General features: G+C 53.5%; 1 protein-coding gene across 2 annotated transcripts in view; it reads right to left on the reverse strand.

The window, feature by feature from the left end:
- TMPRSS13 (transmembrane serine protease 13) overlaps nucleotides 1-17,340 on the reverse strand; it is a 33,182-nt gene extending 15,842 nt beyond the window's left edge. Inside the window, exons 1-5 of one of the 2 annotated variants that reach the window (XM_042232686.1) lie at nucleotides 17,227-17,340; nucleotides 4,896-5,127; nucleotides 3,761-3,865; nucleotides 1,061-1,099; nucleotides 841-963 (exon numbers count right to left, since the gene is read on the reverse strand). In XM_042232686.1, the coding sequence (XP_042088620.1) occupies nucleotides 841-963; nucleotides 1,061-1,099; nucleotides 3,761-3,865; nucleotides 4,896-5,127; nucleotides 17,227-17,247 (520 nt within the window). In that variant the 5' untranslated portion in view covers nucleotides 17,248-17,340. The remainder of the gene's footprint in view (nucleotides 1-840; nucleotides 964-1,060; nucleotides 1,100-3,760; nucleotides 3,866-4,895; nucleotides 5,128-17,226) is intronic. The other variant, XM_012095513.4, reaches the window with a different exon arrangement.
- Nucleotides 17,341-18,188: the final 848 nt, after the last annotated feature.

Genomic DNA, 18,188 nt, shown 5'->3' on the forward strand with positions numbered 1-18,188 from the left:
CTCCTGTCCCCAGGCTTCTTGCTGAGGCCTTGCAGACGTCTGGGAGCTTGGCTGGGGACAGGATGGCCATCAGCCAGTGCTCAGAGCCCAAGATGCTTGGTGAGGGCAGAGCCAAGGCAAGGGGCTGGAGCGGAGCAGAGAGCTCTCTGTTCAACAGAACCCAGGAGCCTTTGCTGGGAGAAGGGGTGAGCACTGCCAGAAGGCATTACCCTAAGAGGGCAGTGACATGCCCAAATAAGAGTGTGACAAGGGGAACCTTGATCCAACTGAGTCCTCACTAGACCTGTGCAGTCACAGATGGATGTGGTCATGGGCAAGAACACACATATGCACACAGGTGGAAGGGGCAGGTTATGTACCCACAGACACCCACGCCAGGGCTGTACATAGACGACACTTGTAAAAACCACTGAGGACAGCACTTAAAGAGGTCTTTGTCTCATCTGCAGCTTCATTTACAAACTGACCTTCATGAAACCATAGAGGTGGCAGGTCAGAGGTTACCTGCTGGGTGAAGAGAAGGGGTACACGGACAGGCCTTCGGACCCCACCCTTGTCTCCAGCTGCAGAGCAGCTCTGCTTTGCTGGGAGCTATCAGATTTTATTTGAGAAGCACTCATCTTGTCCAGTCCACACATTTTGCAAATTAAGAAACTGAAGCCCAGAGAAGGTAAGTGATTTGCCCAAGACACACCCAAAGCCAGGTTCCAGACCCCAGTCTATTATGACTAGAACCCAGATCCTCCAGGTCTCTGTCCGTCACCTCCCGTTTGAGCTGATAGCCAGTTTGCAGCCCCCAGAGTGCACGCCCGAACGCACGCACAGGCCCAACCTCCTTACCACAGCCCAGCTCATCACTCTTCAGCTTACAGTCCTCGACTCCATCACAGCGCACAGCGTGACTGGGGCAGCTCTCTCTTGGCTCCTTGTAATTGACCCCTGTGTGGCCCCACCAGAAGTAAACTGAAAAAAAAACATGAAGCAGAAGCTGGGTCATTGCTAGCCCCAGAGAGACATGACATGATGCAGCCCAAGGCCCTGGGGGTTCTGAGACACCGACCTGCAATCCCTCTTGGGCTCTGGGGTTCTCGTCCCCCATCTGTATGGAGAGAAAGGCTGCTCAGGAATGCTCTGGAATGTTCCAGAAAGCTCCTGCAAGCAAGACAGCACCAGGCAAACTCAAAAGCAGCCACTCAGAGAGCGAGAGAGAGAGAGTAAGGGAGGGAGGTGTGGAGATGGGTAATACTCTGGAAGTTCTCCTGCCTTATGTGCTGGGCAGAGTGTTGTTCCGAGAAATCTTCCTTTCCAGTGTCCCAGAGGCCCCTTCTCAGACCCAGTCCAGCACCCTCACCATCTCTATGCGCTGCAGGTTGTAGCACACACATCTGCAGCCACTGCCTGTCTGGTCTTCTCAGAGGTTGTCCTTCCAGCCTCAAAAGCGCCTAGATTTTCTTCCACCTCCCTCTTCTCCAAACAAGAGCTATCCCCTAGGCTCAGTTCTTGCCCCACTGCTTGTCTCAAGGCCTTTAACTGTCTTCCCAAGGACTCCCTGGTCGTCCAGTGGTTGGGAATCCACCTGCCAATGCAGGGACACAGGTTCGATTCCTGGTCCAGGAAGATCCCACGTGCCTCAGGGTAACTAAGCCTACAAGCCACAATTACTGAGCCCGCACACTCTATAGCCCGTGCTCCAGAACAAGAGAAGCCACGACAATGAGACACCTACGGACCGCAGCCCAAGAGTAGCCCACCGCTTGTCGCAACCAGAGAAAGCCCACACACGGAAATGAAGACCCAGGGCAGCCAAAAATAAATAAGTGTCTTCCCACTCAGCGAGCAGCTCTAGGTGGCTGATTCCCGAATCCACAAGTTGGGTTGAAAAGCCGACAGCTTAACAAACCATATGTGAGCATCAGCTCCACAACTCCTAAGAGCGCTTTCCATACTGGGAGTTGTCATGCCTCCCGCCTGGAAACTCCTCACCTTGGACGCCTGAGGAAGCCCAGGGTCTGACCCCTCACCCTGCCTCCTGCCTGCAACCTGTGTCTCAGCCCTGACTCCGGCCTCTGTCGCTGGCCCCACTGTGCTGTCATGCCATCTGGAGGTCACCCTCTGTGACTGCTCCTCCCTGGTTCAGACACCAGTCCCCCTAACTTGTTGGACTTCCCTTCCTCCTGTGCCCTGGTCTTTCTACCCCCAACCCCCATCCCGGGCACCGAGGCTCCTGGGATCGCCTTGATGTGCAGCAGAGAGCTCTCAAGAGACGGGGGCTCTAGTCCTGACCACATTGCCAAGCTGCTCAGTGACGACCTCCCTGGGAAGTCCGGAGGTCAGGGGACTTAAGGAAATGCTGTGAAATCATGTTGAGAGTCCCCCCTGCCCAGGTTGCCCTCTCACCTCCCCCTGGATTATTTCCTGGTGCTCTCTGTGCACTGCTAGGGGCCTCCCCTGGAGCATGTGCCTTGTGTGGGAAAGGGAGGGAACAGGGTCGAGCATCCTGGTGGGAGGTTCACATGGGGGCCACGGGGCAGGCTCTGTGCTGACACCCTCATGCGCATTGTCAAGCAGGCGGGGAAACTGAGGCTCAGGAAGTTCATTAACTTAAGTGGCTGCGCCAAGATGCTTCAGCAGGTCTGTCTGGTCCTAAAGCTGTACTTGTAACCAGCTACTTCTTTCCACGTGATTCTCTTCCTCAAACAGCCCTGCCAGCTGGCTGTTTCCCTGTAGTCACCCAGCCTGCCCTTCACCACCCTGTGCAGCCTCTGTAACAGAATCCTTACCCCTTGGCCTGGCACTTCAAGCTCTCTACAACGTGGCCAAGCCATGCCCAACCCAAGGACAGCCTTCAGGTCCCCAGATGAGTATTCACCTTGGTGAATCGGGTCCCTCCCCATGCCAACTTGTCCATTTGCCTCCCCCCCCGACACTTCCTGCAGCTGCTCACCCCGCTTAGATGCCCTGCCAGGAGATCCTCCCCTCCCTGCCATCTTCTGGATCCTCATCTGGCCCCACAGCCTTCAGGAACTGCCCCCTGCCTCTGTACCCACACAGCTGTCCTCTCTTCCTGTTGGTAATACTCAAATCCACTTGGCCTTAATCATTTCTATCTCTGTCCCCCAGGAGACTGTACTCGCCCCAAGGACTGGGGGGTACAGTGGGTACTCTCCTTTGCTTCCCACTGTGCTGGGCTCAGAGCAGACACCCCCGCAGGGAGCCCTGGCACAGGTCCTGAGTGTCTTTTCGAGAAGATGTGGATTTCAGGGAGATTGGACCCCTGAACGCTTGATCTCATTAACCAAAAAATGCCCAAGGGGCCTTTACCTCATCAATGTTCCAAGTGTCTGTTTTTTAAATAACTCACATTTTTAGAGGGGGATTTTGTGTCAGGCACTGTGCCATTAGCTCATTTATTCCTCATAACCCAGTGAAATCTTCAGGATATTTTACTAAGCACATGTTAATTTTAATGAATGAATGGATTTAATCCCATTTGAAGACACAGAAACTAAGCTCAGACTGGTGAACTACTACAGAAGTGACCCACTGCCGGTTCCTCTGACTTCCCACCCTCTCAACCCACCCACCGCCAAGGGGCCTGGAAGTGCCAGGGTTCAAGGCCACTTGTAAGAGTGTCCCTCTGTGAACACGGCAGCCTGTGTGTGTTCCCTACTTTTGTCTCCCTGCTGAGTGCCCCCATCCCCCAACCCCACTCCACCCTGCAGTGACCAGGGGCCAGCCTTGCTCCCTCTGTTAAACTCACATAGGATGATGAGCGACACCGCGAGGGCGATGAGAAGAAGGACACATCCGATGAGCGGCAGCCGCTTCTGGCCCTCCTGCCAGGTGAACTTGGGCAAGGTGATACCTAGGAGCAGGCCAGCAGCAGGGGAGGGTGTGACTGAGAGAGGGGAGTCAGGCAGAGAGGAGATGGGGTAGGGAAAGAAGGCTGGTCCAGGAGGACCCAGTTAGGCCCTCTCCTCCCAGCATATGGTACCATCCCTGCCTGATACCAAGTTCCCTTTTACTTAGCATCTATTATGGGCCCGTTAGGCATTTATGTGTGGTATCTTATTTAATTCTGACAGCAACTGTGTGAACTGGGCGTTATTATACCCATTTTATAGATGGGGAAGCTGAGGTTCATGGAAGTTAAATGACTTGCTCAGGGTTACTTGGCTAGTGAGTGGCAGAACAGGGATTCAAATGAAATGTGTTTGATGCCGAAGGTCTCTATACCAAAGTGCCTCATTGACTCTTCAGAGGGCAAGATGGGCAGACTGAACTCGAGGGCAAGAGGAGGGCAAGCTGGGATGGGGGCAAAAGGGCTGCTTCATTAAGGGCAGAGCCAGTCCCTGAGGCCCATTTGGCATGTCTCCGTATGGGCTGAATCATAATGGCCAGCTTGGGAAGTTGGGGGTGGGGAGTGCCTGCCTGATCAGAATCTCTCCCTTTGTTCCTTCACCCACAGATAGGCCCTTGATCATCGCTGTACTCCCGTGTAGACTCCAGCTTCCCTGGCAGACCCTCCAGGGCAGCTCTAGGAAAGAGGCCTGGTTTCTAACCAGGAGCTCTGGCTCTCAAAATCTGCACCTTGACCCAGTATGTGCAGCCTCCAAATTCATGCCTGCTGTGTTGGTCCTGATTTCTCATGCTTTGCCACATTTGCCCCAATTTCCCACTGTCTTGGGTTTGTGTGTGATGGTTCCTTTCTGCCCCCACCTCCCCAGGTCCCCCACTGCCCATCCAAACCATCCCCCCTCCTTCCCAGACGTTGTCATCCAAGAACTAGAGGAGAAGCAGAGAGCACCCAACTTGGAGATTTACCTGCACCACACCCCCTCCGCCTTCCGATGGCTCCCCTGTCCCTCCTGCCTTCCCTGCAGGAGTCCCCTTACCTGGGCTCTCCCTGGCGGCCCTGGTGGCTGCTGCGGGCCCGGCAGGAGACGCACGGACAGGGACAGTCCCCACTGGTGTGGCTCTCACAAGGTACACTCGGGTTGGAGATGATGTCAATGCTGACACGGTAGACGAGGACCTGCCAGACGATGACCTGGAAGGTGATGCCCGGGCTGGGGGTGCTCGGCCCGGGGATGCCCGGGCTGGAGGCGTCCTTGCCAGGGAGGCATTCTGAAAGCAGATCAAAGGATGTCCCTCAGGCTGCTCCTCTATTAACTCATGCAGCAGTCAGCCCTGCTGACCCAGGAGATAGGTCCTGGGGCAGGTGGCTAAGGGGTGAGCAGAGCCCCCAAACAGGGAAGAGAGTGTCTGAGGATGGAAAGAAAGCTCAGAGCCTGCTGTCCCCAACTCCCTGTGGTCTCTGCCCTTACAGAGAGGTGGGCAGAGGGCACTGGGCCATCTGCCTAGAGCGCGGGGCATCTGCTTTGGCTGTATGTGTCTGCTGTGCTGTGCTAAGGCACTTCAGTCCAGCTCTGTGTGATCCTATGGACTCTAGCCCACCAGGCTCCTCTGTCCCTGGGATTCTCCAGACAAGAATACTGGAGTGAGCTGCCATGCCCTCCTCCAGGGGCTACATGTGTCTGCTGCTGCTGCTAAGTCTCTTCAGTCGTGTCCAACCCTGTGCGACCCCATAGACGGCAGCCCACCAGGCTTCCCCGTCCCTGGGATTCTCTAGGCAAGAACACTGGAGTGGGTTGCCATTTCCTTCTCCAATGCATGAAAGTGAAAAGTGAAAGTGATGTCGCTCAGTCGTGTCCAACTCTTCATGACTCCATGGACTGCAGCCTACCAGGCTCCTCCACCCTTGGGATTTTCCAGGCAAGAGTACTGGAGTGGGTTACCATTGTCTAGGGACCCTCAAAAAAGAGGCTGCTGGACCAGACCTCACTCTGAGCTGGGAGTTACCACCCTTTCTTCCCTCTTCACTCCCCAGCACCCCATCCTTCTGTGTATGTGTGTTAGATTATAAACCATCATTCTTACTTTGAGCTGTCATCAAAAAGTGTGAGAAGCACTGCTTAAGAAAAGCCCTGACCTGTCTTGTTCTCCCCTCTTCTCAGTAACAAGGGAACTCGTGCACACTCACACACACACACACACACACACACACACACACACACACACACAACACAACAGGAGAGGTAGAAGGCAGGGGAAGAAGGTGACCAAGGTCCTTAACCTTATTCAGCTATAGGAGAAGTGATTCATTCATCTAGAGTTAGCACTTTAATCCGTAGTTTCAGAGGAGTTAACGTGCTTTATATGTATTTATTCACTTGATCTTGAGAAACAACCCTATGAGGAGGGAACGCTGATTATCCCTATTGTGCATCCAGGGAAACAGAAGCAGAGAGTTTGATCAAAACTTGATCTCACGTGAGAGTGGCAGAGCCAGGCTGTGAGCCCAGAAAGTTGGGCTCTGAAGGTCATGTTCAACCAGGAGGCTTTGCAGCCTCTCTGAGGAGGGAGGTGAGAGTTAAAGCAGCTGCGGCCAGAGCAGGTGATCCACGAACGCCAGCGCTGTTCCTCCGTGGAAAGCCTTTCAGTTCAGTTCAGTTCAGTCGCTCGGTCGTGTCCGACTCTTTGCGACCCCATGAATTGCAGCACGCCAGGCCTCCCTGTCCATCACCAACTCCCAGAGTTCACTCAGACTCGAGTCCATCAAGTCAGTGATGCCATCCAGCCATCTCATGCTCGGTCGTCCCCTTCTCCTCCTGCCCCCAATCCCTCCCAGCATCAGAGTCTTTTCCAATGAGTCAACTCTTCGCATGAGGTGGCCAAAGTACTGGAGTTTCAGCTTTAGCATCAGTCCTTCCAAAGAAATCCCAAGGCTGATCTCCTTTAGAATGGACTAGTTGGATCTCCTTGCAGTCCAAGGGACTCTCAAGAGTCTTCTCCAACACCACAGTTCAAAAACTTTGGGTGCACTCAATTTGGGACTGGGAGTTGGTGAGCAGCCAGGGCTGATGGAAAACCTTCGAGCAGCCTCTGGTGGCAGCCATGCCCTGGTCTGTAGGACACCCAGGCCCTATCACCAGATTAGGCCTCCTCTCTCCTCCCCCTGGCCCCTTACAGAGGTCTCTGCCCTCCCTCATACCACCTCTGCCTTCTAAGCCCCTGTACGTGTCCCCAGCACAGCAGGGGAGCTGGGGGCTAGCCTGGCCTAGGGGGTCACGTCTGCCCCTCATTCTCATTTTTGCTGAAGGTTGACTGAACACCAAGGAGGGCAACGGGGGAGCAGCAGGAAGTGGGAGGAGCCGGGACCTGTGCTCAGGGTCCCTGCACTGGGGGTATAGTCAGCAGGGCTGTGAGGAGGGGATGTGGTCTGGACCTCAGGCACCTCCTTTTCATCTTTCACCTACCACTGTGCTTAAACGCATTTGACATTATTGGTAAGCAGCCCAGTTACTAAAAAGTCCTGCTTATTAGAACATCAAACTCAAGTCAACACTATCAAGCCTACCAGACAGGGTTGGTTTTTTTTCTTTTAACTCCATCTTCTAAGAGTCAGAGGTAACGGATTTAGTTACTTCTTTGTTTTTCTGGAGGCTGTGAGATGAATCCAAGAAAGAGTGTCACGTCCCTGACTATGCTCAGCTTGCCAGGGGCAGGGACCAGGAGTGACTATCCCAGGAGTCACTAGTCCCCGGGGTTCACTGACGGATGTGGGTAAATACACACGGTCCAGATGCCCCGGCCAGCACAGCAGCGACACACGCGTGTGTGTTTAGGGACGTGAAGAGCACCTGCAGCAGCTGCTGACCCAGATGAACCAGAGCTCAAATTTCCTTCCTACCCTCGTTGTCTAGAGGCTAGAGCTCCACAGAACAAAGACAGGGTATGCCCCTGGAAGCCTCAAGGGCATCAGGACAGGAGTCGGAGCAGGGAGAGGAGGTGAGAATATGTGTAAATGTACAATGCCTCTGTTCACAGCACTGGCTTTGGTGTCAGGCAGACCTGGGCCCCAGTCCTGGGTCTCACCCGAGGTGTGACTTTGGACAAGCCCCTCAACTTCCCTTTTTCTTAATCTGTAGAATAGGACTAGTCGTCCTGAGGATTCAATGAGATAAAATAGGAAATCTCTGGCCTGTGTCCAGCAGGTAACGGTCATTCCTCTCTCCCCTTGCACTGGCGCACCCAGCACCCACCGTGCTGAGATTTAACAGCCCTGGGGCACGACCAGAGGGCTATAAGGTGGTATGAGCTCATCTTTGGAGAAAGAAGGAACTGGACAAAGACCAGACCAAGGTCCTACCATGAGAGGGACAAGCTCAGGCTGGGTAGGGTCCCGTCCTTCCTTCCCAGCAGTCACCCAAGCCTCAGCGCCTGCCCGGGACCTTGGCATGGTGGCATCCCCACTGACCTACCAGGTCTCCGTCTGTGATGCTCATAATATAAGTTTATCCCCACCTCAGGGGAAATTCCCATAACTCAAGACAATAATATGATAATAGCTCCCAGTGAGTGGCGCTTTAGGGTTTACCATAAACCTGCATATCTCTGTCCTCCTGGGATCCTCCATCCGTGGGAGGTAGACACATCTGGAAGCCCATTTTGTAGATGAGGAATCCAAGGCTCAGAGCACAGATTGCCCGGAACCCCAGAGTCCGGAACTGCCCCAAGCCGGCATGCGTCTGAGCCCCCTGCCCCCCTGAGTCAGCAGCCAGAGGCTGCTGCACACCTCTCTGAACGCCGCACCGGTTGCTTGTTCTGCATCTGCGCCGTGGCCTGAGAACCGGGGCTGGGGCCTCGCAGGGCTGGGAGCACCAGAGGGGATCTGGGGGTGGGGCCGGGGGTCCCTACAGGGATCTCGACCTTGTGGAACTTTCTGGTGGGAACCAGTGTTGGTCCCAGAGGCCTGTCAGGATCTCGGGTGGAACCTGGTGGTCAGGAGCCCTCCAGAACTCTCGAAGCCGGGTGGTAACTCTGGGAAAGTGGCTCAACCTCTGTGCATCTTGGTTTCCTCGTCTGTTCAGTGAGCTGGTCACCCTGCCTCATAGCATTGCAGCGGTGGGTGATGAATTTTGCAGAGTAAGCGCCTGGCGACCATCACGCTTGGTGATGGCGGGTGGGTAGGTGTCTATTTGTTTGTTTGTTAAAGATACTGGGCTTCAGATGGAAAAATTTGTGTTCAAATATGACGACATCCATGCCTGACTGGCTCAGGCAGGCGAGTTAACTCTTCAGAATCTGTCTCCCCACGTGCGAAATGGGACTGATCTTGTCTCCTTCCCCCAGATAAGCGAGGAATCTATACGACAGAGCCCAGTTTATAAATGCTCATCACTGTAACAAATGGAACAGCCCACCAGACGTCTCACTTGATCCCATTTCAACCTCATAACAGCTTTCGTGGTTGGTATTATTAACTCCATTTTACAGATTTTGAAACTGAGCTTCAGCGTGGTTGAGAATATGCCCAAATTCACATCTCAGTTAATTGATGGGCTTGGATTCTCACCAGGCCCCCTCAGAGCAAGTAGAATCTGGCCCCAGAGTATCAAGAAGGCCCATAGTAACTTCCTGCATTTCTTCAGGGTTTACAATTTGCAAAGAGCTTTTATACCCTTTATTCCACTTTTCACAAGGCTCTTAGTTAACAAGCTGGACAGAAATTTTTATCTCCAGTTTATACATGAGGAAACTGGGGTTCAGAGGCACTCAAGAGCATGCCTAAAACCTCTAAAAGGATTGGTGGTCTTGGGACTTGATCACAAGCTTCTGATCCTGTTACCCCATCATGAAGGGCAGGGGCTGTATAAGAAAGGGCTGAGAGGCCTGCAGTGGTGAAGGCCCAGAGGAAGATGGGCATGGGTAGACCTGGGGGAGGCTGGAGGGAACAGGGGGCAGGAGGCAGAGCAGGAGGCCAAGAGCAGCCATGAGAGGCAGGGTCCCTGTCCCTGATGCTGGCTTCACCCACAGGTAGGTCCCAACTTGCCCACCCTAGGCCTTGACCAACAGGAAGCAGAGATGAGCTGAGCCCTGGGGTCCTGGCAGGAAACCACCTGGGTCCCTCTTCTCTGAGTCTAGAGGGAGGTGGGACCTGTAAGATGGAACCAACCCAGGGGCTTGGTGCCCAAGGAGCCAGGTGGAAGGGTGAGTCATCTCCAGTCAGACTCCTTCAAACTGTTGACTCTGGGCCTCGGTGGCCCAGCACAAAGACTTCCCAGGGTTGGGAGGCAGGGGGTGGGGGTGGAGGAGAAGCTGGGGGAAGGGGAGAAAGAGTGATACCCCAGAAGGGGCTGGACGCCCCAGGAGCACAAGCACTCTAGTGTCAGACAGGGTAGGAGGCAAGTGGAGAGTTTCTGAGCCCGCGGACCAGGGACCTCCAGGTGCCGGACGAAGCGGTCCATGTGGGGAGCCACCCCAGTGTGTGCGCCTAGCGGGGACAGGGGGTGAAAGCGCGGCCCCAAGACCAGAGGAACACAGCGTCAGAGAGAGGCCACTGACTCCGTCTTCCTGACTCCAAACATCACAGGACATGCTAGGTATTCTCATTTTCCGGGACCCCCCAGAGTAGGAGGTTCCGTGGCCGTTGACGGCCTGCCTCCCCACCTTCCCGGAAGTCCTTCCTCAGGTCTAGCCTACTAGAGCAGTAACTCATTTCCTTTCCTCAATTCTTGGAGAGCAGTTGCTGAGATTCCAGCATCCCTCCTGGAGACCTGACCTCACCCTCAGGGCAGATGCCTTGAGCAGGTGGGGAACAGGGCGGGGAGGAGACTTCCTGCCCTTGGTCCTGGACACAAGGGGCAGAGCCCAGGCCTCAACCGGCCTGACTCCTGGCCTTGGCCCGTGAGCAGCAGACCCAGTAATGGAACTCAGAGGACCAAGGCCCAGGCTCTCCACAACCTACCTGCAGACCAGAGGCTCCACTGCCTTCCCTGGGAGGTGGGGGTGGACAGGGCAGAGCTGAAGCCTGGGTGACTCAGGGCTGTTTCCCTGGCTTAGCATTGCCGAGCCTAAGGCATTTCTTCCTGTCTAACCCCATCCACCCCTGGCGTGGTCTCTGGGTTTACCCCTCAGCAAATAGAGCTGTGAACCCTCACCCTCTTATGGACCAGGCCTACACCCCAGGTGGCTGCTGCTGCCTGGCTGTGTCTCTGCAGCTCCCAGGGACCCCTACTCAAAACTCATCCAGTCCCCTCAAGATGTTCTGGGGCAGGAGGAGGGAGGCAGGGCCGGGGTCCGCAGGAAGGCAGCGGGGATGGGCCAGGGAGAGGGCTGACAAGAGCAGGCCCGGTCCTGGGCCCTGGGGCTCTTTCCAAGCACTTTCCTGGCCAGGAGTTGCTGAGGATTATTATGCCCATTTTACAGACAAGAAAGTAGAGGCCCTAATTATTTGTATGCTTTGCTCAAAGTTGCTCAGGTACGTCTTGTCTAATCGCAGAACAGGGACTGAAACTAGAGACCTGCCCTCTGTACCAACTGCATCCAGGGTAGCGTCACCATGGCTCCTGGGCCAGGGCTTCCTGCTGCAGCTCTGCCCTGGCCCCTCACCTGGTGGGGGATGGGGGTGAGCCAGCAAGCCCCCGGGTGTATCCTGCCCTTGGCCTCTCTGCATCTCCTGCAGGCCCAGCCAGAGGTGCCAGGGAGGCGGGGGCCTCTGGCTGTGCTGAGTGATGTCACAGTCACTCTCCGGTTGCTTCATCTCAGCAGTTACGTGGCTGCCGCCATGGACTGTGCCCTGGGCTTTCCGCAGTGACAGTTATTTACCCGCGGACGGCAGGCTGCACTCTGCACGTCACTCAGAGCCCCGGGCAGCACAGGGAAAAGTGCCCTTTAATAACGTCTCACGCTAGACTTGAGAATGTCCGCCTGCAATAGAGATCCAGACGTGGAGAACGGACTTGTGGGCACAGGAGGGGAAGAAGAGGGTGGGACGAACTGAGAGAGTCGTGCTGGTCAGTGCTAAGTCGCTTCGGTCGCATCCGACTCTTTACGACCTCGTGGACCATGGCCCACAGGCCCCTCTGTCCATAGCGTTCTTCAGGCAAGGATACTGGAGTGGGTTGCCATGCCCTCCTCCAGGGGATCCTCCCGACCTGCATCTCTCACGTCTCCTGGGTTGGCAGTGGGTTCTTTACCACTAGCGCCACCTGAGAAGCCCCGAGAGGGCAGCACAGGCATATATACACAGCCGTGTGCATAACACAGGGAGCTCAGCCCGGTGATCTGTGATGACCTGGAGAGGTGGGGTGGCAGTCGGGGTGGCAGAGAGGCTTAGAGGGAGGGGGGTCTGTTGTTGTTGTTCAGTTGCCCAGTCGTGTCTGACTCTTTGTGACCCCATGACTGCAGCGTGCCGGGGGCGGGTGGAGGGGGGATATATGTATACATATAACTAATTCACATTGCTGTTCAGCAGACACTAACGCAACATTGTAAAGCAATTATACTCCAATTTTTAAACTAAATTTAATTTTTTTTTAATTTAAAAAGAAAAAAAGGTCTACCTGCGGCAACCTGAACATGTCTTCAGGACCAAGGGCAGGTCCATCAGGGCCCTTCAAGTCCAGCCCGGACTGACTGGGCCTCCCTCCTCAGCCCTAGGCTGTGCTTTAGGCTGTCTACAGACTAGAAGCATCTTGAAATCCCCCTAGTCCAACCCATTTTCCTACTGCTGAGGTCATTAAGGCCCAGAAAGGCAGTGTGACTTGCTGAAGGTCACACAGCCAGCGGGGGCAGTGCCAGAATCAGAATCAGGACCTGACTCCTGCCCTCAGGCTGCTGCCCACCTCCAGGGTCCCCCTACTGCCCACCCCTTAACAAGCTCAGAAAAGGAAGGACTCTTCACCAGCTTGAGGCCCCTGTGGCAATGTCGCTCTTCCAGGGATCCTTAGCATCAAGGAGGTTCGAGGGCTAGGCACCCCAGCACTCCAGGGTAGGCAGGAAGAAGTGGTCCCCAACCCTGCAGAAGCCGGGATACCAAGAAAGATCAGGAGCCCCTTTAACAGCACCCAAAAAGCTCCCTGGCTTATTGGGAGCCTGTGGAGCCCATGGGCCATGGCAGGGGAGCCTGAACGCCCTCCAGCATGAACTGGACTGGATCAGAGAGGTTCAGCCTTCTTTCCATCCCCACTGCCCAAGCCAGGCTTCGTCGCATCTCCAGTACACAGGGCTGACTCCTCCCCTCCTTTCCCTGGACCCGGAGAAACCCCACAGATACAGGGCCTCAGAACGCAGGCAGATTCCCCAGCATCTCCTCCCACCCAGCCCCCAGTACCACCCACCCCCACCCCCCTGCGCCTCCTCCCCCACACACACACACAAGCAATGTTAGCCTCAGGGGCCCGAGGCAGCCTGGAATTAAACTGGGCTCCAGGACAAGGAGCCGGAGCTGTGAGGCGCCCCTCGCCCCATGCACTGAAGGCACCATGGAGTCTTGCTTCTGCTCTGAACCAGCTCTGTGACCTGAGGGATAACGGCATTCCTTTCTGGAGCTGGCAACTTTACACAATGAAGGGATTGAACAATCAGCTGTTCCAGAGACAGACTCACAGACTCTGAGACTGAGCTTACGGTTGCTGGGGCGTGTGGGGCGGGAGGAAGGCAGGAAGGGATAGTCAGGGAGTTGGGGATGGACATGTACACACTGCCATATTTAAAATGGATAACCAATAACGACCTACTGTCTAGCACAGAGAACTCTGCTCAGTGTTATGTGGCAGCCTGGATAGGATGGCAGTTTGGGGAAGAATGGATACATGTATATGTATGGCCGAGTCCCTTCCCTGTTCACCCGAAACTATCACAGTGTTGTTTGTTACTGGGCTGGTATACCCCAATACAAAATAAAAAATTTTAAATAAATTTAAAAAAACAACCAGCTATTTTCAGACAAGTTTCTACTGAGCATTCGAAGTTCCATGGAGACGCCTTGGAATCCAGCTTAGTAAGTAAAAGTCTTCAAGTCCTTTATCCCACTTCAAACAGAGCAGATTAACTTTTCAGTTTGATACAATGGGTTCCAGATAAGATTTCATCTGAATGAAAGAGGCTGCTGCTACAAAGAACTTGAAAATTGCCAGCATGATTGGGAGCTAAAGTTCCTTCTAGTTTATGATGCCTCTTAAACATGTGAAAAAGCTGGGGATCCCTATTAGGCCAGAATGAAAACACCTTCCTATTCATTCATTCATTCATCAAATAGTTCAAAGAGTATTGAGTACTCCCTATTGCCAAGCAAACAATGTTTGGTTTCCCAGGAACTTGGTTCCTCAGTTTCTCCTTATGTCCCCTCTCTGCCAATGGTGGGGTGTTGACACAGTTCAGGGTTGCTATGAATGGGAGCCCCATGGGCAGTCCTGGGTACTGCTACCCTACCACAGACTCCACCTGGCTTTATCAAGGCCTCCACTTGGCTGACAAAGCCCGGGGTTCCCTGTGCTAACTTCCCTCATGCCCCAGTCCAGCATCCTCCCTGCCTGGCTGGGCACCATCCACCCCCGTTGTTGCCATACCAAGAGGAAGCTGTTTTGCCAAAACACTTACCCAAGACACTTAAGCTAAGTGGCTATTGTTACATCAGTCGGTCTTCCTGCCCAGCACCCAGCCTGCAGCCCCGTACACACACACCCCCCCACACTGATGCTCACATTTGCCAGGTCACAGGGACAACACAGGGGGCGGCAAGGCAGGCTGGGCTTGGTGGAAGGCTGCTCAGCACCAGTGCCGACCGGGAACCCAGAGGTCTCAGGTGAGGGCTGCATACCTGCAGGGACGAAGGGCAGGTGCCCGAGGTCCTAGGGGGTGCCTACACTTTAGGGTCTAGGGAGTGGCAGAGTCACCCGAGTCTGCTGTCTGCCATCTTGGGAACCTGACAAGCCTCCTGTAGAGAGGCTGCCTCATCCTGGACCAGACTTGGGATCTCCAGCCATTCTCAAGTCCACTGCATCCGTGGTCTTGGAAAACCTGCTCCACTTTAAGTAGACCCAGGAGGGGAAGAGCCACTCTACAGAGAATTGTTGCTTTGTCAGTGGGTCTACTCCTGTCTTTCTTTAATAAATGTGACACTTCTTTTTAAGGATTAAGAATGTGAAGCCTTATGAAAAAACACGAAATACACACTATTTTTAAAGAAGCAACGTGCATCTCCGTGGTGGCACAGCTGTAATTCCACTCTATGTGATTCCAGAGATGGTCACGGAACCAGGAAAGGGCCTCAGGGCAGTTTGTCCAACCCTCTCGTTTTGTAAGTGGGGAAACTGAGGAACAGAGAACAGAAGATATTTGTCCAGATTTAGAGGAACTAGGACCAGACCCTAGACAATGATGATGATGACAATAAATCTTAGCTATGAATATAGGTCTACCTGTATATCTATATCTATCTAACTATGCTAGACATTCTCGTCAAAGAGCCTTATTATGTGAAAGACACTGTTCTAAGACTCCTTGAAGTAGATACTACATTGGTTCCATTTCACAGATGAAGAAACTAAGGTGCGGAAAGGTTAAGTAATTGGTTCAAAGTCACAGCTGACCAGGAACTCAGTCAGTGTTCTGTCCACCACACCCTACAGCTTCTCCTTTGAATACAAAGAAGCTCTGAACCTTCTCTACCTTCTTTCCAAGATTCCCCTGAAGTCCCGACCAGCTCTCAGAGAAGCTTCATCAGGCTGAAGTCCAGTGGCCACCATCTTTCTCACTCCTCTATGGAGCTGATGGTCAAAAAGTACAACGCATCTTTCTAGACAGAGTCCTCAGGGAGAAGGCACAGCCTTGCATGATCAATTACTCCCACTCTGCTCTTACTCAATTTCATTTGTATTAAGAAACCCACTGCAGATAAGATTAAAACCTGCAGGAAGCTCTCTCTGTCCCCCTCATCAGGCTCACAATCTTGGAGTTTCCACCTTAAATAAGGGGACAAATCTAAGAACCCTAATTAAGGAAGCAATTGTTCAGTTCTTTCATTCTGAGGTAAGTTAGGACAGCCTCCCAGAGTGAACATGGCACCTGCCACACATGCGCCATTTATCCATCAATAATGAAAAGCCTGCATCCATCCTGTGCTCCAGTGACCTTCCATGTTGGTCCCTAACTCTGGAGAGGTGAGCTTCCTAGCAGGTATCACCCACTCCTGTCACCCTGCCCCAGGGACTGACCTGGGCTTCTGTTCTAGGAGCCATGAAGTTAGGTTCCCAGCAAGTTATCAAGGAGCATGACCCATGGCTGAGACCATGGGCTCACTTTCCCCGTACCTCAGACAAAACTCCCTCTGCATTACGCTTACTGCTCACCAGAGGCTCCGATGACCCCCAGAAGCCTAGGGTCGAATGAGCTTGGTGAGGCAGAGACATGAGCCAAGAAGTCCAGAGTAGAGGGCAGGAGAGAAAACCAAGGACAGAAAAGTCAAGAAGCAGCTGGAAAAAAATGGCAGGAGAGATGATGGTAACGTGTGCAGAAACACTTCTGGGGTTCAGAATGGACCACAAGCCCACTGTCAACCAGGACATAGGCTTCCGTTCCAGAGGTGGCCCATCCTTCCCCAAGTCCTAGATTCTACCACACCAGTAGAGAACAGAAGAAGGTGGAGATGCGCAGAAAATAAGACCCGAGGAGAAGTTAGAGCACAAGAGGAATGTCCCTCAAGAAAAGAAAGCTGAGCTGAGGAATCGTTGAACAAAAGCTTTGGAAGCCTTCAGAGGCACATGGCAGGCTTTTCCACAGAGGACAGTTGGCTGCTCTCCACCACCAGAAGCAGAAGAGGAAAGTCACCTTGGTTGTAGCAGAAGGAATCATGGTTAGACATAAGGAAGCACTTTCCAAGCGTGATGATTATGGAGGCTCAAAATAATGACCAAGGGAGGTTGAAAAAGCCCCTTGAAGATCTAAAATGCACATAGAAAGTCACCTTTTCCAGGATGGTTTAGTGAGGAAGTTTCCCAAGATAACCTTGAAGCTTGGTGAGAATGCTATTAATAATTTTTTGTGATTCTCAAACCAGCTAAGATTCCCCAGGAGCACACACACTGGCTGGGGTTCTCAGAGACCACAGACTGGGAAGCTGGGATCCAGCCACGGAGCCCAGGGGCTGCTTCCTGACCAGTCTCCAAATCCCATCAGCTTCTCCTCCCATGCAGCCCCTTCTAGGAACTGTGATAAAGCAGGCTGCCCAAGTAGCTGCCAAGTAGCTCCTGGAAAAGGCACCTTCAATTTCCTATGAAACCCAATGCGCACACGGGTGCCCGTGCCACACCTAGCTGCCAGACCCATCCCTACTTTCCCGGTGCTAGGAGGTTCTGGCCCGAGGTCCCCAGATGCACTCACCCGGCGGCTGTCCCCTTCCATGGTCTCCCAAGGCCTGAAGCCTCCAGACTCAGCTGGTGTTGAAGGGAAGATCCATGTTGGCCTCTGGCGTCCCAGGCATGTAGGGAAAAAGGGGGTTGGAACTGAGGGCCGCCCCCCACACCCCCCCGCAGCTGGGCGGGGAAGCTGGTTGGGACATGTGAAGTAATCCCATGTATGAACAACAGCGCAGAACTAGCCAGACCTGTCCCCTGCCCCTCCTCCAAGGCCTCCACAGTTACTCAGCAAATGCCGAATACCCGGAGGATGAAGCTACCTTTATTCCTAAATCTGCCCCCACAAAGTCAGCTGTTGGGGAGAACAGGGGTTCCAGATTGCCTCTTTCAGAAGAGGATTCTGGGGAGACAAAATGGCCCAAAATGTCCTCACAGCACCTGTGAGGATGATCTTAGCCTTGCCAACCTCGGCTCCTAAAACAGGTGCTTCTGAGCCCTCTGAGGTACGATCCTGTCCCCATGGGGCTCGGTCAAGCTCAGAGGCCCACCCATGGCAGGACAGTGTGAACCTTCATCTGCAAGGACCGCATGCCCACATCTCAAATCAGGACATGTGGTCTGGCAAAAAGAATTTTTTTTTGCTTATTTCTATAAAAACGCTAAAGGAAATTAAAATCAAACGGCTTCTAATTATGCACATAATGAATTGCCTCTATTGAAAATGATAAAATGTTATGAAACAAGACATCAAAACCAGTGCAAATAAAACATACAAATGTTTTGAAGGGAAAAGGTTCCAAGAAATCCTAGGCTGACTCATGGTTCCATACCTCTGCCCTACACTGTCGAAAGAAGTTGAGTCTAAAGAAACAGAGCAAGAGGAGCCGTGAAGGGTTACTTAGCACCTCCACACCCAGCTGAGCTGCTGAGAACAGCGGAAGGTGAGCTTCAGGAAGAAGCTTCCAGACTCTGAGTATCTGGAGCACC

The sequence above is a fragment of the Ovis aries genome, chromosome 15 (assembly GCF_016772045.2).
Source record: "Ovis aries strain OAR_USU_Benz2616 breed Rambouillet chromosome 15, ARS-UI_Ramb_v3.0, whole genome shotgun sequence".
Classification (NCBI taxonomy): Eukaryota; Metazoa; Chordata; class Mammalia; order Artiodactyla; family Bovidae; genus Ovis; species Ovis aries.